General features: G+C 38.5%; 2 protein-coding genes across 7 annotated transcripts; one reads left to right on the forward strand and one right to left on the reverse strand.

The window, feature by feature from the left end:
- Positions 1–1,725: 1,725 nt before the first annotated feature.
- Positions 1,726–3,632, forward strand: LOC103970461 (GDSL esterase/lipase At1g31550). The gene is made up of 5 exons (XM_009384240.3): positions 1,726–2,042; positions 2,168–2,380; positions 2,735–2,883; positions 2,975–3,251; positions 3,325–3,632. The coding sequence occupies exons 1-5, from the start codon at positions 1,790–1,792 to the stop codon at positions 3,558–3,560; spliced, it is 1,128 nt and encodes a 375-aa protein (XP_009382515.2). The 5' UTR covers positions 1,726–1,789; the 3' UTR covers positions 3,561–3,632.
- A 521-nt stretch (positions 3,633–4,153) lies between these two features.
- Positions 4,154–15,029, reverse strand: LOC103970462 (protein TPR1). Of its 6 annotated transcripts, none has more exons than XM_018821054.2 (25): positions 14,734–15,029; positions 14,447–14,626; positions 14,188–14,301; positions 13,023–13,181; positions 12,697–12,871; positions 12,485–12,611; positions 11,782–11,903; positions 11,530–11,668; positions 11,332–11,441; positions 9,105–9,174; positions 8,916–9,019; positions 8,752–8,847; positions 8,578–8,670; positions 8,207–8,334; positions 7,874–8,108; positions 7,626–7,793; positions 7,465–7,560; positions 6,787–6,936; positions 6,582–6,692; positions 6,320–6,499; positions 6,111–6,239; positions 5,949–6,044; positions 5,049–5,231; positions 4,796–4,971; positions 4,154–4,655 (listed from the first exon to the last, which is right to left on the reverse strand). In XM_018821054.2, the coding sequence occupies exons 1-25, from the start codon at positions 14,811–14,813 to the stop codon at positions 4,376–4,378; spliced, it is 3,501 nt and encodes a 1,166-aa protein (XP_018676599.2). In that variant the 5' UTR covers positions 14,814–15,029; the 3' UTR covers positions 4,154–4,375. The 6 variants fall into 6 exon arrangements, with proteins under 6 accessions (XP_018676599.2, XP_064945336.1, XP_064945337.1 ...); XM_065089264.1 differs by having other exon boundaries at positions 11,782–11,900; positions 14,734–15,003; XM_065089265.1 differs by having other exon boundaries at positions 11,530–11,665; positions 14,734–15,003.
- Between the last annotated feature and the right edge of the window lie 255 nt (positions 15,030–15,284).

Here is a 15,284-nt window from a genome sequence, read left to right on the forward strand (position 1 = left end):
CGATTAAAATGATACATGTGGCATTCATCTCCGATCTTGTCGGTCTCCATGAGAGAACTATAGAAAGAGGAATGTTATTGGAGACTACTACATGATGGGATTCTTATCCATGGATATTAAGCTAAAGCTTGAAATATTAGATTTTGAAGATCACACTAGATCGACATAATTCAACATATATTTAATTATAAAATAATATTAAGTAAATTGAAGGGTAAAGGAGGTGACAATAAAATGACATAATTCTGTATTACTTTTATTGGGGAGGGAGAAGAAACTTGAAACCAAAAGAAATTAAGAGATCAATAAGTAAATAACAAATCAAAATATATAACGTAGTTTAATAATTTTTTATCTATGGAGAAGATCAAATCTTTTACTATTATCTGTACTCAAGCACAAAGGGTCTTCTTGTATATTTATCCATATAAACCGAAAGAACTCTTCTCTTAATCTTTTCTAGATTTATAGGATAGAAACTCTTTAGAGCATCCAAAGAAAATATTTATCGATCCTAACAATTATAGAGGAAAAAATTAAGAATAAAATGAAAAATATAATGATACCCAAAGGTAATATTTCTAATGAAAGTCACTATATATATATATATATATATATATATATATATATATATATATATATATATATATATATATATATATATATATATATATATATATATATATATATATATATATATATATATATATATATATATATACACACACGAAAGGTTGGTTAAATTGGCTTATAATGATAGAGTACTATAGTACAATTGGGGTCTAGATTTAAGCATTTTGATCAATTATATCCTATCAACTCAAATCATCACAAATGATTTATATGGATAGGGTAAATTTACTATTATCAGCTAAATCACTTATATTATTATAGATGATAACATTCATATTTATGATATATGGGTTGTACATATCCTCATTCTTAGGTGACATCATATTTCTTACGAATAAATTCGATGTGATAAGAGCAAAATCATTCGGGTAATTTTCTTTTCAATTAAAATTTTATAATGTGAACCTCCATAAAATATATTAAAAAAGAATAATCTTTATAGACCCTTAAGTATCGCATCTAAAATATAAAAAGATAAGGATGAATTACCTCAAAAAATTATCATATTTGAAATTTCCTATAGATCACCCCTGCTTTAAAGAATTTTGAAATAATATATATTTTTTAAAACCGATCATTTAACCTTTATTAATTGTCCTATTCGTCCAACTCAACTCATTATAGTGGAGTGAGATGAGCAACCCTCTTGCAAGGGCTACAGCAGAAAGGGTGCTCCCGTAAAAAGGGGATGATCAACCTTCGTGTGAAGACTACAAGCGAAAAAAAGATTCCCACACAATGGAAGGAAATTGTGGGCAATGATTAACCCTCGAAATAAGAGAAGACTACGATGAGTCTGAAAAAAGAAAATAAAATAATTCTTTAATAGGACCAAGTACTATTTTAAAAAAAATTCAAAGTAATAATACTGTTCTGCAAAAAAAATTAAAAAAATATTTTTTTTTAAAGAATTCGCTCAAAAGTGAACACCCTATAACAATATAAAAAAGAGTGATCGTGGCATTCAGTGTAACAACCCCTGCGATTTAATCATCGATCCGTTACGATGAATGAGAGACAGACCATGTGTTTTGGCATCACAGGTTGCAGTGCTGCCTGTGTAATAATTGCAAGGCAGACTCATAATTAAGCTACTGTAGGCCTCCTAATTATTTGGGCACCGAGACGCGTTGCCCTCCCACCAATCCATCCATTCATGGCATCATCGTCCTTCCCCCTCCATCTCATCCTCCTCGCCATCAATCTCCTCCTGCTGCCGAGCGTCGTCACCCCATCCACTGGCCGCTACTCCGCCATCTTTAGCTTCGGCGACTCGCTCGCCGACACCGGAAACTTGGTCTTCTTCTCCGGCGGCAAGGATCAGGCTAACCGGCCTCCCTACGGCGAGACCTACTTCCATCAACCTAACGGCCGCTATTCCGATGGCCGAATCATCCTAGACTTCATCGGTATGCATATTGCCCTCTCTCGCTCTCTCACACATCTCTCTTTCCTCTTTCTGCTCCATATAAAACACTAGGATTGAGAAGCAGAACTTATAGCTAACATATGGTGGGCATACCTGGTGTTGTAGCACAAACCACGGGGCTGCCTCTGGTGCGGCCATATCCTGCAGGGCGCGGCAGCGAGGGATTCGTCTACGGGGCCAACTTTGCCGTGGCAGGAGCCTGCGCGCTCAGCAACGCCTTCTACGAGGCCGAGGGATTCAACGTCACATGGGAGGATTACTCCTTAGGCACGCAGCTCAAGTGGTTCGAGCAACTGCTGTCGTCTCCCTCTGTTCTTGGTATGTGCTCTTTCCCCTACCTCTGTCCCGTATGCTCGTTTGTTGAATTACCAGCTCCCGATTCGAACTCGATACACCAAAGTCGCAGCCACGATTTGGAAGAAGGACACAGAAGCGGATCGATTAAGTAACATCTGTGTCTGGGTAATCCTAGTTCGTGGCGGTGCTAACACTCGTCGGAGTTTCCACTCGACCGGTGGGAAACACCGACGACTTCATTTTTTATTGATCATTAATTTAATTCAAACTTTAATGGATCTTATACAAAGTTATTGCGCCACGTCATATTAAGTATCTTTTTGAGCGTTAATAAATCGGTGCCTCTTTGTCTCTGTAATCCATTTGTGGCGAGAGCCCCGAATGACGCTCTGAGCAAGTCGCTGTTCATCATGGGGGAGATAGGGGCGAACGACTACAGTTCTGTTTTGGTCGGCGACAACCCCATGGAGTCCGCACAAGCCCTCGTCGCCCCTGTCGCGCGCGCAATCGGTGCGGCCATCGACGTAAGCCGGCTTCAACCTCGCCCTGCCGGTGATTTGCTTCCGCACGGTCGACTCCTCCGTCGCTGACAAACTCACGTTGACTGATCTCCAGGCGCTGGTTCGGACCGGGGCGAAGACGGTGTTAGTTTCCGGGGTCTTCCCACTGGGGTGCGTCCCTCTGTTCCTCACCAGGTTCCGGACTCGGAACGCCGAGGCGTACGATCCAGCGACGGGTTGCCTCAAGTGGCTGAACGAGTTATCGCAGTATCACAACCTGCTGCTGCAGCGCGAGCTCCGTCGACTTCGGCGAGCCCACCCACTCTCCACCATCATCTACGCTGACATTTATGGAGCTATGATGGCCATCTACACATCTCCAAGCCAATTCGGTGAGCTACTGCGTCTTGTCTTATCTTGTGACGACGGATACATGCCTTTGCCTATCGAATGAAACGGGTGCAGGGATGAGATCGACTCTGGAGGCCTGCTGTGGGGGCGAGGGGCCCTACGACTACAATTCCTCCGTGACCTGCGGTGATCCGACGTCGACGTTGTGCAGCGATCCATGGAGCTACGTTTCTTGGGACGGGCGGCACCTCACCGAGGCAGCCTACCAAATTATTGCCAATGGCATAGCGGGTATAGTGGCCGGACCAAACGCACAAGTCTCCCACTACGCAAACGTTGATCAAATGTAAGCAGTATAGATTTAAAGAAACCAAGTAGATCAAATTAAATGATGAAATATAGAATAGTTTTTGGTGAAATAATTTCCAATATGCGAGGGGAAATAGATAGTTTCCAAAGACGATTCCAATTATTCCAACTTCGATCAAGAAGAGATGAATCTTACTCAATCAAGTATACTTATTTATAGTCGGATCCAAGGTCTGCCATACCGAACCGTACCGCCCGATACGAATGGTATATACCGATCCGACAGGTTATCGATACGCGGACCGTCTGTTACCGGTATCGTACCGATACCGAGCCCAGGTCGAAATATCGGTACGATACGGTATTGCGAACCTTGGCCTAACCCATACATCATCACAAGACAAATGATCAACTTCTATAAAATCAGTAGATTGAACCAATGAGAGACCACAATAACACCAAACTTACTACTAAACATTAGTATCTCACAAAAGCCATATAGGATAATCAACAATCACAAAGGCGCTGTTCCAAGCAACCTAAAAAAAAAAAACAATAAGACCAATGATTTGCCAACATCAATGAGTTATATGATCATAGATCAGACAGTACAAAACCTTTGAGAAGATATTGCTGACGAGAATGTCAAGTAAGAATTTTACTAATTATGAGAACTTAATCATCCAATTAGTATCCACTAGTATCATACACTAACACATTCTTCTTATTGTTTCCTTTTCATAGTTACGTTTCTGGAACCACATGATAGTTATAGAAGAAAAACTGAAACAAGTGAAATGAAACCTAAAAATCGATGCTACACAAGTATGGGTTCTTTGTCCAATAATAGAAGCAATCATCTTTGGGGCTGGTCCGCAGCAGGATTGCTTGTAGTTGATAATGTCTGCATCCTGCGAACATGTACCCCATTATCAACAGGTGTGGGAGCCCCCCACCTTCCTTCCGACTTTGATGGCTCTATTACTTTTACTGCTCCGTCTGTCAAACCAACTGCAAATTGATTTGGCTCTTGCGGGTGGGCCGCAATCACAAGAGGATATGTTGGGTTGCTGAAAAATGAAAATGAATGTTGATCAGCAGGTGAATCCACAATTCTAACGATGCTCCGACTAAAACTGCAAACATAGCAATGTTTGAAGAATGGTCATTGTAAATTAACAAATGTAAGCAGCTATCACTAGATAACTTCATTCAAGAAACTGATAAAATTCCACTGTTACATAGGATCACGATACTACAAAGAAACACAGTTTACCTGCTTGCAGCAGCAGGTGACGTGTATGCGGACGGGGCAATTCGGCATCTTAATCTCAAGTTGTCAGCATCGAAGACACCAATATTACCATCACAAAAGGAAGCATAAACAAGTTCGCTGAAACACGAATATGAAGCATACGATATAGGAGCAGATAAGGCATCTTGAGGAACCCACTGCAAAGAAGAAAGCATCCAATATGAGTGACATCCAAAATATATCATGATGAAACAATTCTCCGAACAATAGACACCTGATGGATACGCTCAATTTTCAAGGTGTCATATATAGCTAGCTGTGTTTCGTGGACAACTAACAAGCGGCTTTGATCAGAATTAAACTGGACTCGGGTGTCACCAACTGACTTCGTCCCTTCAGGCAGTTGAATAGCTACAGATTTCTTCTTCTCCCAAGTCTCAGTACTCCATATGCAGAGCTGAAACATAAATTTCAAATTTCAAATCCAACAGCAGAACTAGAAATTGCAAATAAAAATCAATTATGACAGACTATCTAGACGTCCTCTGCAATGACAAGGAACATCCAATTCCTACAGCTCAAAGTTTTAAGCAAAAAATAGCAAATTGAAATTACAATAAAACATGTTCCATGATTCATAACATAAAAGTGTAACCTAAAAGGTCCTTTCTTTCCATGCAAATGACCAAAGCTCCAGAAAACCATAAAGCAAAAATTTCTGCCTTCCATCTGCTAAATATGATCTAGTTGTTTTATCTGCTTGGGGCATATCTTTATCGCATATTACCATAAATACGTTTGTTTCTGCAAATATTGCAACCAAAAACAAACAGGACATGAACCATAACCCTAGTAGAAAATAGAAGGAACTATCCAAGACATTCTATACTTCAAGCAACTTGAGGTATTCTCAAACCTGACAATTTCTGTGTGTATGCATAGCAAATCCCCTATTTTAAGCACTATAGATGCCCATAAACACACCAACACACATTTATCTTCACAGAAGAATATGCTTTTTGTATTATGCTAAAGAACATACTCTAACTATGGAATTACATATTCATATAATTATTCTAGTTATAACATGCAGGAAAAACTGAAGTTGATAGATGACTATGATTTGAGTATTTAGAACAGAAAACATAAACCAATGACCAATTTTCTTACTGACCTGTGCATCAGCACCAGAAGATACAAGTATATTAAGATTGTTGGAAAATGCCAGCCCACTTATGCGCTTCTGGTGACCTTTCAATTTTGTTTGGACCTGACAAATACACAAAGTTAGCATAAGCTAATCGAAAGAAGAAGCTCAATTCAGAAGAGTTATTACCTCATCCACCTTAACATTGTATATGTGGATGGTTGAATCTTCCATTCCAATTGCTATAATGTTGTTGTCCTGTGGGTGGAATGCTAAGAATGTCGAAGCAGGTGGGGGTGACATGAAAGTTGTCATTACCTACAAGAATATGTAGGCATATACCTTAGATATACTTGGTGCTAACAACCACATCTTTGGATTAGACATTGACACCTTACCCTGAATGTCATCATGTTAAATAAGGAAACCTTCCCACCACATGCAGACATTACATACGAGTCATTCTTTGAGAGCGCAATACAAGGAACTGCCTCTTCTGGACTTGTATCCGATACATCATTGGTCATAAGAAGACCACTGTTTGGTTGCCAATGCTGCGGCACAACACTGGCCGTGGCCTTTTAACAGCAGACGAACTTAAGTACTTCCATGTAAGTAATCCAAAAATCCATAAAAGGTATAAATGCAAAAAACAACTACCTTGCCACTTGGATTCTGCTCATTGCGACTCCATTTCCACACCCTCTGAATAGCATTGGACCCCAGAGCTAATAAGCCAACACCAGAATTTGTATAAAGAAGCCTTGTGACCTGTAATTGCAATTAACAATTGTTAAAGCTTTGAGTTTCAAAAGTACGACTGTACCAGCATTAAAAAAACAAACAAGCTGAATGTGGTACCCACCTTGCTGGCAGAATCAGTCTCTGGCATGGTAGCAACTCGGCACTGTTGTGGATTAAAAACTTCAGCCAACTCCCATGACTTCATCTTATCTGGCAATTCTTCTGATATTCTTGGCTTATCTACATTTCTAGGAGTTATATCACCTCCATTCTGCAATAAAATTCACTAAAGTCATATAGGAACAGGCTCAACTGAAAGACCGATTGCATATCTAGGCAACATGTACATGCAATGGGAGTAACATATATTCCAATAGTCTAAAGACTTGTCCTTCGAGAGGAAACCAATAAGAGCATGCTGACTATAAAGCTAAGCCCTTAAAAGATAGTAGATGGGTTTTCCTTATTTGTCCTTAGAAAGGAACCAACAGGAGCTTGCTGACTATAAAGCTAAGCCCTTAAAAGATGTATGGGTTGTCCTTAGTTGCAATTGATATAAATGCATATACAAATAATTACTATAATAGATATCTTAAGAAATCTGTATGTGCCTGTGGTTATTATGTGACCAGTACATGCATAATACATATATATACATATAATTATATATAGACTTAGCAAATAAAAATTGGTGTCCAAATATTTCCAAAGCTAAATTGTCAAATAACATCACAATGGGGCAAACATATCCAAGGAAATGATAAGAAGCATAAGATTTTTCTTTTAACACTGAACATACAAGAACAGTAGATGGTTTCGCAGGAGAATTTCTGTCCAATGATTCAACATTACTGATGTTTGGTGAGATGCTTGCCACCACAGGAGAATTTGAGACCTGATAAAAATAATTATTCGTTAGAACCAACAAATATATCTCATTTTGGAAAAAGAATATCTCACCCTGATAGGAGTAGCTTCATGTTGAGCTCTAAATGGTTCAAAAGAGCGATTTCCAAAGGCTCGTAGTGCCGCAAGGCCATCTGCATTAGCTAATATTTTAAAGCCATTATCTACTGTTGCAACAGCAAGAAGATTTCCTTTCTTGTTGAATCTCAAATGTGGACGACTCTGAAATAATTGGTACGGCCATGTCAAAGAGTAGAATAACGTAATATCAGTTCATGTAGCACTACATACAAAACACTTACAGGAAGTCCACCATCAGCGTCAGTACTTGCCAGCATGTTAATGCTGTCAACACTCCAAAATTTTATTTGGTTATCTTCACCAGCAGCCAAAAAATGATTCTGGGAAGTGTCAAACTGAACAACAACCGTGGACTTCTTCCGGAACCCAGAATATTGCCTCTTTATGGATCCCTCACTTTCATTCCACTCAACAAGAATACAGTCCCCATCTTTGCTAGTCCCACATGAGAAGAGTCTGCATTTCAAGAAAATAGATAGTTCATGGACAAGCCAACCAAAGTTTGAAGGAATGTAGCATCAAATAGAATAAATTAATGATATTACACATCTTACCGACTTCCATCGGCACTGTAAACCATTGTGGTAAACAAGTGCCCAGGGGTATTAAAGTCAACCATAGATCCCACGTTGTCATACAGCCAAGCCTTTATTTTTCCATCAACGGAAGTTGAGAAGATAAACTATGAAGCAGAACAGAAGATGTTATTTCAACGCATTGAACTAGAGAAAACAATAGGTATAGTTTAGGTGAATGGCATGTCAGTTCAAGAGTTGACACAACGTATGTATGTTATTCAATGCCAACTAATGTAAAAAAGTTCCACAATACATAAAGTTGCTAAGGAAACAACAATATCAGTGGAACAAACTATATGGCTTTAGAGAAATAGCTGCCAGGTAAAAACAAGCAATCAACAAAGTACCTGAATATTCTCCTTGCGGTGGGGGCATATAGAATAGACAGGTGCTTCATGTCCTTCAAAGACATAAAGCCTTTGACCACTTAGATCCCATACCTGCAGTTTTTGCAAAAATATCCATAAAAGAAGGTGAAAATATGAGAATTTAAACAAAAGACAGGATTTGACAGTTAACACCTTTATTAGCTTATCATCTCCACAAGTGACCACACACAGTCGTTCATCTCGTTGAGAGAATGCAATATCATTGACTCCACCAACATGAGCATCAATCTGATAAGAAAAAAAGAAATCTCACTTATATTCCACTGAGACATATAAATCAAACTGTTCCAACCCACCTCTAAAAGTTGGCGGAGATCAAATTGGCGGAGTTCAAATAGACGGAGATCATTTGGTGCTTGATATTCATGTATATGAATCAAGTGCTTCGAGAATGCAACCCCTGTGAACACAACTCAAATTTAGACAACTGTAATAGGAGCAAATTAAATAGTAAATTTACTTGATCGTATCCAAGAGGAAGATACCTATTAAACTTCCATCTGGACTCCAAATAACTCGAGTGACAGATATAGAAGAGTCTTTGACAATGGCACTCTGTAAAATGCATAACACACCTCAAGCAATGAAATTTTGACATATTTCAGAGAGAAAAACTAGTCCTGATATCATATTTGCCTATTACTAATTCAGACAATAGAAGATGAACAATTTGCATATCAAGATATTACTAATCTAGAAAAATGGATACTTGACAAGAACATATGGGCTACTTAAACAAGCAGAGGCAATACAATCAGAAAAACAGAATGTTGCACATACATAGACCACTAAATTGGTTAAGGAACTGGCATGGACCACATTAGAATATAGACAAATTAATGGACACTAGTACACAACCAGTTACTTCTTTCAACCTAGACTGAACTCGTGAATGAACTTGCTTATCAGCCCAAGATCCACATAAATTTTATTCAACATTTTGACCTGGTCATATAAAAAAACATGGACCTAATCAATTCTAAAATGTTGCAGAAAGGCACTATGTCTGGAAATAACTTGTAAGGAAAAATGTGACAATGAATAGCAGCTTAGTGGCAAGCTATGTCAGCATTAAACACACATTCTAGACATGGCACCATGCACCATGCACCATGCCCCTAACATGTCACAACAGTGCTGCCCATGCCAACTTCCAACTTCAAGGATAATAATAGTGTGTTTCTAACCATTCTTCTTCATTATTCCTCTTTCCTCCTAATGGACCTTAAATTTCAGTCAACTTACCACAAATGATTTTCTTTTGACATGTTAAACCACAAATGATTTTCTCTATCTTATCCCCAACCAATGCTATCTCCAACTTCTAACAACTGCTGGTAACAGCAATCATCAAAGCTGCCTTCACTCTACAAATCTCTCTTAATCCTCATACCAAATATTTCGAAACTAAAGAGCTTGGTTATACTTATAGCTGATTCTCAATATTTGCAGTTAAAACATAAAAAGCATCTTAAGGTTGGAAAAGATGGACATGGATCTTACCTGTTGATCAAGTTGACAGATATTAAAGGGTTAAAGCCCATTGTTTCTAAAATGTTTTCCATTAAGAAAATAAACTAATGATAAAATTGCTTGATGACTACCAATCAGTTCACTTGCAAACATTCTTATTAAAACCTAAGAAGTGGCCATAGAGTCCACTAGTAGTTTCATCAATAGTGTTTCTAAATATAAGAATCTGCGACCCCTAAATGTTTATTTCATTACACAAGTTGGTGCAAGCAGTACAATTATGTAAATGCCAGCATGTAAATAAGTTATAAAAACATAAAACAATAAGAAATAAGTTGGTTGGACACTGATGATAACAAAATCCAAACATTTTGCCTTATAGTTGTTATCAAGGAATTCAATTTTGTCCACAACGGATGGTATTACCAGTCCAGACATTAACTGGGAGGAGAAGGGGCGTCAACACAGAAATCCAAATGCTGCCACGGTATATGTTGGCAAACTGTGTTTTGTACACCAGCATGGACCAGATCCATACTGATTACATTCCTTAATCTCAACCATCTAAAAATTGCAATTATTCTACTCAGCTACAAGTTTAATGATTATTAATAGAGGGAATAGCAAATGTTGGCAACCTGGAGCCTTGTTTTATTTTTCCCTGTCTTTGTTGATGGTTTCAAGGATGTGCTCATGTGTGTGTGTTATTTTTCCCTCTGTATTTGTTGATGGTTTCAAGGATGTGTATGTGTGTCTCAATCAGATTGGAGCAGCAAACGAAATTATGCCAATCCGCAGCTATAAATGGGAAGTGGAAGAGCATCAAGATTAAGCAATCCTTAATTGCAACATGAGATATAACAACTGATGTGTAAAAATTTTGTGATGCAGTAACTTTGAGTCAATTTTGTGTTAAGCAACCAAATAGTTTGATCTAGTTGTGACCAAAACAAAAATAGTTTTTGTTCTCTGCCCTGCAACTTGAGCTTCGTTGTAGGCAGCAATCTAAAATTAATTTATTAAACACTAGAATGCATCTCCGATGTAACGAATAACATTCTTATCTCTGACATTATTAAGAACACAAAAGGAATGAACCAAGAATAGAGGGAGACAGGAAGGGGAAACAGGAAGCAGCAGATACTAAGTTCTCTAACATAAACTATCACACGGAATATATCTCAACGGTAATCGAAGTTGCATTCCAAAAGAAACGAAAAAGTGAATCATTCTCTAGACCTGGAATTGTGGTGAACAAGCAGCCGTATCCCATACTCTAAATGGCTTGGACACCAACTTCTGCTGGATACCAATCTCCCAAAGTGTGATTTCACCAGTGTTGGAGCCCACTAAAGGGGAGGAGGAGAAGATAGAGTATAAAGAGTTAAATTTAGGTTCAATTAGCACCAGAAGAAATTTAGATAGTCATAGTCATACCAAGAAGTGATGTATGATGAAAAGGATGAAAGTCCATGCTAGTCACATTGGATCCCTCTGTCAAGGAGCAGGCTACAACTCTTGGCAGGTCATCCAGCGACCATGTAACTTGTGGGTGAGGTGCAGGATAGCTAACCTGCTAAGGAAGATGCAAAGATAAAACTCAGAAACACAGTAGTATATGGTATAGATAACATAGGTATAATTTACACATGAATTTTGCTACATTAAGCTTCAAAAATTACATCAAACCTCGTCAACTGGATGTGCACCAGACCGTAGACGTTTCATCATCTGCTCAGATTCAGCATTTTGATAGTTTGACATGCCAATAGCATTCGGAGGAGTTCTTGGGCGTTTCAAGATGGGGACTGCTGAAATAAAAGAATAAATTAGAATAAATAAGTTTTCTTCACATTTTTTTACATGGCAGAAAGGAAACCTAGTGGAATAACCTCAACATGCATCTGCAAAGCTCTCACCATATTAACCTTTATATTTAGTCCACTCATATCAAAGAGATGGACACATAAACATAATATAGTAAATAAAATGTCCAAGGAATCCAAGACATCCTTAGAACAATTTAACTAATTTAACCATACTCATGCTTTCAGCAATAAAATGATTATATGAATGCTACATTGCATAAATTCATTAATCAACCAGTAGCTATAAAGAATTACAGGACCTCAAGAATCATATAACAAGAGGGGGATGAGTTTAGATCATTCAAAGCATGAAATCTCAAATATGATAGAAAAGCCACTCCAATCCTCCTTTTACATGTTTCTTGAACCTAGTCTCAACTCTGAAAAAAGAGACCCAAAGAGATGAAATACGAACACATAACTGTTACTTCTACAAATAATGAGAAGGCATAATCATTAGCATTTCCAGAAGGTGTTAAAATTTCATCCAACATTATAAACATAAGAAAAAAGAAGAGTTTAACCTTGATTTGGTGGAAGAGGTATTGATGATGGTGCAACAACAGCAGACTGGACAGAGGATGAAGCAGCAGCGTTAGCCATCCAACCAGCTAAAGCACTAGCATTTGCAGTAGCCTGGGGTGGAAATGGCTGCATGATAATGAAGATAGTCCTAAAAGTTATGTTCTTCAAGTAAAATTTATTCAACAGGAGACTTGATCTTGGAGCAACATACCCCATGAGCACCAAGTGGTGTATATGTACCAACAGCCTTTGGAACAGCTGCAACAGGAAAAGAGACTGGTGAAGCACGAGCTCCATTTGGAGGGGTGCAAGCATGGTCCATGAACAATGTCTTGATGTCAGGATTTGACCTTGGAGTCTTACAGAGTTGATGCTGCCAGTTCAAGCTGCAATACAATGATGCCACAATTTAGCAAACTACAACACAACAGCCCACAGGGGCCCATCCAACTTATATTTTTATCATTTAAAAATCTCAGTAATCTGAGAGAAAGAGTCCTCAACTAAATAAAAGCGTACTCCATTATAAATATCTACCTTTGATTAATCAGAGTTCGCAGGCGTGAAGCTTTAAGTGTAGGAAAGACAAGTTTTTCTCGAAAGAGAGGATTTGCTTCAATTAACTTCTTGAGCTCTACCAGCATGGTACTTCTAGCAGACTTAGTATCACCATATTTAGACAACTGCTCGTTTTCCCTGTGAATGAGTAAAATGAAAAAAAATGATCAAAAATTTCTGCAGGACAATATTTGAAGTGAATTAGATTCCAGTCAGTGAGTTGATAGTGACAAAAATATAACACTCTAATAAGGAGTAGTAGAAAGCATAAATGTGATAAAGTATGACTTGCTGCAGGAAAAGGGACCAGCCACTAATAAGGATCAAAAAACAAAACCTCAGATATAATAAACAAATTTAGCAAACAGAAAGCAACTAAGATTACTTATTGAGAAACACAAATATTACAAGTCTTCCAGCATAAAAATGTATGCCAGTATGACATACCAATTCAATTCTGGTTTCAGCCAATCGCCAAAGCAAACATTTAAAAAAAGAACCACAATTTTGGCAATTTCAGGTCATGTTTCACTGGTTTCAGCTTCAATTTTATTCATAAAACTACTGTCAATAAAGTTCTATATCGGACTATTTTTTAACAAAAATTACTGTATTTAAACAATAAAATACTTTTATCAATGAAACTAAGTCAAAATAATAAAATTGCTTACTTTGAAATGTGCAATCAACCTCGTAAATTGATTCCAAGCAAATATGCCAAAAAAAAATCAGTATACTGATTTCTCAAAAGTTTATAGAAAAATCTCTAATTAATAGCTCATACACTCACTTTAATTAAAAAAATGACATTTATTGCACTTGTGAAGTTACAAACAGTGCTAGTAAAACAATCTACAATTTTCAATTTTAGCCCACACTGCTTTTGTGCAATCAGAATACAGAATTTAATGAGTCAATTAATGATTTAATCTACAAAATTTTGGAAGCTATCATGACTTTTAGTATCAAAAGGTACCTTTTCAACAGTACTCAGCAAAAACTTTTTGTTCTTTGCCTTTTCTTATTCTGGCATTTAAATGATCCCTTTCTCAGAAAACACAACAATTCATAAAAGGGAACCGAGCAATTGTCTGAACCTCATTAAACCAAAATCATGGACATATTATAAAGAAAGATAAATCACCTAAAGTTTTCAAGGGTGAGAAGCTGAGTAATTTCTTTATACAAATCCTCATTAAACGTTGAGAAAACCTTGAGATCCTTTATGAGTGTTTCAACTGCCTTTGCCCTGTCATGCCTGAGCATAGTACAATCACAAGACTTCAGATGGGGACAAGAAGCAATATTCTCTGTAAGTATAAAATATAGAATATATACACAGAATAACCGAAAATAGCCGAATCAAAAGACGGATAGTAAAGAAGAACCAAAGACGAACGAACCTGTCAAGCGCCTCTAGATACTTCTGCTTCCTAATCTCGAAGAAAATCTTCATCGAATACCTGTTATCATCAACCTTGGTGTATCCCGAGAGGTACTTCTCCGCTTCCTCCCACTCTCCCGCCTGCACCTTCTCCTCGAAGTATTTCATATTAAAGAAAAACCCCGCTTCCTGCTCAAGCCTGCCATAAAACCGCGCAAAAACGATAACTCTCAAGCCAAAACCATCCGATACAAAAAAAGAACCGAGCGGCCAAGAATCCAAACGAAACCCGCCCAAAAGACTCACTTGTGCACGGATTCCTTGAACTTCTCCTCATCCAGGAACTGGAGTATCAGGAACACCAGCTCCCGACTCAGCGACGACATATCCGGCGATCAGAGCCGAGACGCCGGCGAGGAACGGCGACGAGGATATCGAATTAGAGCCGGAGGCGCGGCCGAGAGGCGGAGCACAACGGATTCGAAGGAGAAGGCGTCGAAATCAAGATGACCGCGCGAGAAATCGAAGGCCAAGAAAGAGAGTCTAGGGTTTGGTGACCCGATCGACTTCGGCTCCCCTTTCTTCGATGCGGTTTTGTAGTCCTCTCCCTCCCTCCAACTTTCACCGACTTATCACCGATAAGGCAACGTTCCTATTTAATAAGCAAATTGGCCTATATGATAAGCGCAGGAGGGGTCGGGCGGATTCAGTTCTCGCGGACGCGAGAGCTCGGAGTTCAAATCGGGTCGATATTCTCCGTAACATCCGCTAACTTCCAAGACGAGAGGCGTTCGCTCGCGCGAGATGCCCTTTTTCTCGCGTGATATCGACGGCTCTCTCAGACTCGTGTCTGTCGG

This window comes from Musa acuminata, chromosome BXJ1-11, assembly GCF_036884655.1.
Source record: "Musa acuminata AAA Group cultivar baxijiao chromosome BXJ1-11, Cavendish_Baxijiao_AAA, whole genome shotgun sequence".
NCBI classification, from domain to species: domain Eukaryota; kingdom Viridiplantae; phylum Streptophyta; class Magnoliopsida; order Zingiberales; family Musaceae; genus Musa; species Musa acuminata.